The sequence below is a fragment of the Miscanthus floridulus genome, chromosome 10 (genome assembly GCF_019320115.1).
Source record: "Miscanthus floridulus cultivar M001 chromosome 10, ASM1932011v1, whole genome shotgun sequence".
NCBI classification, from domain to species: Eukaryota; Viridiplantae; Streptophyta; class Magnoliopsida; order Poales; family Poaceae; genus Miscanthus; species Miscanthus floridulus.
Genome location: NC_089589.1, coordinates 37,778,932 through 37,784,611, shown reverse-complemented (window position 1 = coordinate 37,784,611; position 5,680 = coordinate 37,778,932). Strand labels below are relative to the sequence as shown.

Sequence of the window (5,680 nt, the reverse complement as noted above, 5' to 3'; positions counted from 1 at the left end):
CGGATTCTGAGCCACGGAGATGTTGGTGCAACCACCAGAAAACTTTGGCTCATCTGCAGTTAATGGCCCCTTCATTTCGGTAGGTTCTTGATGGCGAAGCCACGTACATATATGTATGTACGAGGTCGCTGCGAGCTGAAGCTGATGGCATTGTACTCAAGGAATCGTACGGGTAGAGCCATTTCGCACGGCCACGGCGAGTTCAACTCAGAACAGTATATCCAGTACATTTACGCATCTAATTCCTGACCATAATTTAAGTCGACAGTACATATCAAATACTGGTAATTCGAACCGACAAACATTTCAGATTTCATCCATGCCGAATTTTGATTCAACCGTGCTCTGGTTGATGAACATCAGATTCTGCTGCATTTGGATCATTAAAACAAGAAACATACGAGGAATTTAAACACTAAAAAAGTGACAATGTATCGAATTCAGAGTCAAAACACAGGTAGTTAGGGTAGCAAGAAAAGCACAACGACTTTGAGGAGGGAAAACAAACAAGCTGGTGAGAGAGAAACATCAAGTAAAAAACTTTAAAAAACTTGTATAGAGCACTATACGCTCACACACACTACTACTCTGTTTTGTATCACTCATCTCATCCGCCATTGATTTCTTGGAGGTGGGTGGCAACCTAAGCCCATCTGACGATGCTATGCTCAGATCAGATCAGATCAGATGAGATGGGTGCAGGTGCAGTTCTCGGGTTCCTGGACTTCTTGACCAGGAACAGCTTCTTGAGGAGCCTGAGCATCAGCCTCAGGCTCCACTTCCGGCGCCGGACCACCCTGCCGTCCTGTGGCTGTGGGCGGGGATGCTTGCCGTGCTTCTCTGGATCAACGACGACCATGTCGCCGTCGCCGTCGCCGCAGAGCCAGCCGGCCGCCTCCTTCATCGCCAGCGCTCCCTTGTTGATCACAGGGCTCAGCGGGCACAGCGGCGGCACGCTCGCGAGCTCCTCGTTGAAGTCCTCCCACAGCATGTCCATCTTCTCCTCCTCCTCCTCTTCCTCCTCCCCGGCAGCGGCGAGGAACCACGGCAAAGGCGAGCCGCCGAGCTGGTGTCGGAATGGTGATGAAAGAAGCTGCCCTCCTGCATGGAAAGTGGGGAAAGTGAAGTCATCCATGCTTGATGCGAGCCTGCAAATCTTTAAGGTGTAGGAGTATATGCATGTGTGGTGTTCATGTATGTGTACTACTTCTATATATGTGGAACACTTGGTCTGTACTACTGGCAGTTATAGTACGAGAGTAGGCATGGCATGGACGGTGCAACTTCCTCATCTGCCTACCTGAAATTGGCTTGTCTGTTGAATTGAAGGTATAGCTTCAGGCATGGAGATTCAACTTTGAAGACATGGATGACAAAGCAATAATTGCTCAGTGATTAATGCACACTGTTCAGCCAAATGACAGGCACTGATGCTTCAAATGATCAGAAGTTCAGGGGCATGCAATTCATGGGTCTGGCCTGCCTAACAGAAGCTGTGAATAAAGGATGCTGCTGGGTGGACCAAACAGCCAGTACATTTTGAGGAAAAGGGGGACTGGTGCTGTGCATGGCTGGGGTGATTGGAAAGCAAAGGGTGGCTGCCTGGAATCCATGAACATGTAGATCAGGGCCTTGTTTAGATACCCTCAAAATTCCAAGTTTTTTCACTCTCTCTCCATCACATCAATTTTTAGCCATTTGCATGGAGCATTAAATGTAGGTAAAAAAAATAACTAATTGCACAGTTTAGTTGGAAATCACGAGATGAATCTTTTGAGCTTAGTTGGTCTACGATTGGACAATATTTACCAAATAAGACGAAAGTGCTACTATTCATCGGGTTGAAATTTTTTTCAATCTAAACAAGGCCCAGCAGTATTTGAGTGGTTCTGATGGCTTTCTGCTGAAGATGTGATGTTGCATGGAAACAAGGTATCTGATCCGCCTGCTCCCCGTCTATGTTCCCAAAAAGAATGCATTGGGATGTCAAATTTTCATAAGTTTGACTAGACGTATAACAAATACTACCAATATTTGTTTCTCTAAATATGTTTATTATAAAAATATATTGTATGATTCCTCTAGTGCTACTTATTATGCACCATAAATGTCAATGATTAGTATCATTATATTAGTAATAAAATATATTTTTATAATAAACATATTAAGAGATAAATATTGATAGTATTTGCTATAAATCTAGTCAAACCTAAAAAAATGACTTCTTCAAAAATGAAGTGTGCAGTTATTTTGAAACGGAGAAAGTATATTCTTAGGGTGACTTAATTGTACAATGGAGAGAGTATGTCCTATCACCTACTATGCTCTTCTAGCCTTCTCGGGAAAGAGTAAAGGTGACTGTTCAGCAGTGTCTTCCACTTTGGAGGAAAAAAATGTTTGCTTGGCCGATAAGCCATGGCTGAAAGTACTGTTGGCCAATTTGTTATAAGAGAAAAATATTGCTCGTTCACTGAAAAAGTACGGATTATAAGGCTAGCGAACAGGGCGGTAAGTGAAATGGACTTGGGTAACAGATTGTTTTGGCTGGCTCTGCATTGTTTTCACCCTTGGTGTTGCCATCTTGGAGAGATATAAGATTCTGAATATGTAGTGTTGCCAACTGACTAGATGAGAATTTTTTAGGCAGATAGCAAGCCATGTAGGGTATCTATAATCTATAATTATTATGCAAGGTTTCAACTGAAAAAGGTTATGTGAATACTGTTTGCTTTCACAACAGAGGAAGGATGGCATTTGCTGCAACGTGGTGAGTTGCGCAGCCCAGAGCCCACTCCACTCATGTATAGTAGCGTGAGGAAAAAATATCAAGAACTTGACAAGTGGATGTGTCATACTACCAAAACTTGTCCAAGAAAAATATTTTGGCAATTTACTTGGAAATGGAGCTCGAATAATGGATTGGCTCAAAGAAGCCAAGAGGAGAGACAATCCAATCACTAGAGATATATTTTCTTGAACCAAGATGTCACAAAGTGGCCATCTTCCCCTGAATATATATATATATATATATAGGCGCACTCATGGACCACTATGTTTGGGCAAGATTAGGCCTTTTGCTTTAGTTCCTGTTGGATTGGCCATGGTGCAGATAATTACTCACTATGTTCCTAAATATCTGTCGTTTTTGTTTTTCGAGAAACAACTTTGATTAAATACATATTAAAAATAATAATATTTATGGTATATAATTAGTATCATTGGAAAGATTCTTGAATCTAGTTTTTTAACAAATTTATTTGGATATACAAATGTTACACGTATTTTTTACAAATCGAGTCAAACTTTCAGCGCGGACATCAATAGCAACAGTTATTCAGGGACCGAGTAGCATCTTTAAGATTCCTTGGTCTACTGTGCAATGAAACGTCATCTCATGATGATGTACTCAAGAGACCAAAAGCAATGCAATGTCAGGGCCTACCCTACCCATTGGATTGCATACGTCTTAGGGCCAGTTTAGTTCTCCAAAATTTTGCCAAATTTTTCAAGATTTCCTATCACATCGAATTTTTAGATGCATGCATAAAGCATTAAATATAAATAAAAAATAAAATTAATTACACAGTTTAGACGAAATCCACGAGACGAATCTTTTAAGCCTAATTAGACTATGATTGGACACTAATTGCCAAATAACAACGAAAACTGCTACAGTGCATTTTGCCAAAATTTTTGGCATCTAAACAAGGCCTTATTACCACTTTTATGGTATGTCTAACAGAAAAGGATAGTACTTCATAAAGTCATCCATGGAATGTTTGATGTGTATAATTTTTATGGTCCTTAACTTGATTTAGTACATAGGAATTATTTGCTTAAGTAGGACAACACATTTCCTTTTTGGAAACAGAGAAAGTTTTATCTAAATTCGTCATTACGAATCTACCGGCAATTCTTTGAAGTGTTTGAACTACTACACTCACATCATCAGTATACATAACCAGCATGTTAGCTGGTTGGTTTCTGGATTGATAAGTCCGGCTGATGCTGGTTTGTTGTGAGAGGAAAACACTGTTGGCTAGCTGATAAGCCTTAACTGAAATCAACAAGCGAACAGGCTGAATACCTAGATGATTTGCCCAATCCAAACCTAACTTCTTCTTGGCCAATATAATACACAGTTCTCATGTTCCTTTAAAAAGAACACTTGGATAACTAAAGTCAACTCAACAATCATTATGAGAAAAAATTGTTCAGAAAAAAACACTAGAAACTCTTTCAATGGACATGTACAGTGAATAGAATAATTTCAAAGCAAGCTAGCTGCACAATTCCGCATGTCATTTGACTACCTCTATGGATAAAGAAACGAAATGAGATAAGATACCTTGGTATTTTGAAGTCAACTGGCACCCAAATTTTTCCCTCCCTTCTCTAACTCGTAATTCCCTATCTCCGGTAAGATCCAACGCCTTTTCCCCCATCTCCTGCGATCTTGGGCCCATATTCTCCATCTTTTGCGATATTTGGCTTTAGCGAGGTTAGGGTTCGGATCTGGGCTGGTTTGCGACAGGGATTCAATGGAGGATAGCAGACTTATTATGGAGTCCGTGAAGATATGGTACTCAAAGGAGGCGGGGATTGGCAGATGGGGAGGCGAGATAGTGGGCATCGAAGATATATGGCTTATTAGGTAGGGTTGGAGCGGGGGCAATAAATCAATCGCTCATTGATGATATATGGGTTTGCTAGTGGTGACGAATCTGGTAAGTAAAGGTACTAGAGACGGGTGTGGGCTAGGAGGGTGGACCGAAGGGAATGCCATAATAGTTTAGGGTTGGAACTGGAAGTGCATAAGGGCCCGTTCGTTTAACGCAGTATCGTACCAGGAAATATTCCAGTTAATGAAAACTAATGTAAATTAACTAATAATTTCTGCCGGGAATTCTTCCGGGGACCATCCCGGAGCAAGTGAACGGGCCCTAAAGGAGGTGAAGAGCAAAGGAAAAAGAAAATAGAGAAAAAGATTTGGTTCAATAATTCAGATGTGAGCACAAAATAAATTTAAAAAAAATGTCTGGACAAAGTAGCAATGGATGCTAGGCAGAGTCTAGATGTAAGGTGTGAAAGGGAAACGGAAATGTTGTTGGATAAAACAGGATGGGTATAAGATAGAGTTATAAGGCTTTTTATCCCCGACCTTGTTTTTGTTTGACCTCGGATGGAGATAGGAAAATGTTTAAAATAGCCAAAACATCCTTTTAGAATAAAGAGGCAGCAGTTCCATACTAAAGGGTAAATATGTAATTTTCATGTTTCTCATCTCTACCCCCACCTCCTACTATGGATTTTAGGCTTGTTTGTGTGAGCCAAATTATATATATTCCTATAAGCTGCCTGGACCAATGTATTTCAACCTTTATCTATACACCTATATATAAGCTTCGGGATAAACAAGTGTATGCCCTCAATGGACGGGACATGAGTTGCATTTCTCCTTCCCTAACTTTCCACTTATCCCTTTGCAAGAATCCAAACATAGATTTTCCAGAGAACTAATATTCCATTCCCACCAACTATTTCTCATTGTCCAAACACCACTTAAAGGGAAAAGGGTTTGCCTACATAGCTCCACTTGATCATTTTATTTATTTGTTTGTTTGTTTGTTTGTTTGTAGAAGAACCCACTGATCGGCTAGCAGCATGGCAAAAACCAATT

The 5,680-nt window shown here is 40.6% G+C and overlaps 1 protein-coding gene across 1 annotated transcript; it reads right to left on the bottom strand.

The window, feature by feature from the left end:
• Positions 1–385: 385 nt before the first annotated feature.
• LOC136490040 (uncharacterized) lies at positions 386–4,585 on the bottom strand. Its single transcript, XM_066486539.1, has 2 exons — positions 4,349–4,585; positions 386–1,101 (listed from the first exon to the last, which is right to left on the bottom strand). Exons 1-2 carry the CDS (start codon positions 4,473–4,475, stop codon positions 674–676), a joined length of 555 nt encoding a protein of 184 aa, XP_066342636.1. The 5' UTR covers positions 4,476–4,585; the 3' UTR covers positions 386–673.
• Positions 4,586–5,680: the final 1,095 nt, after the last annotated feature.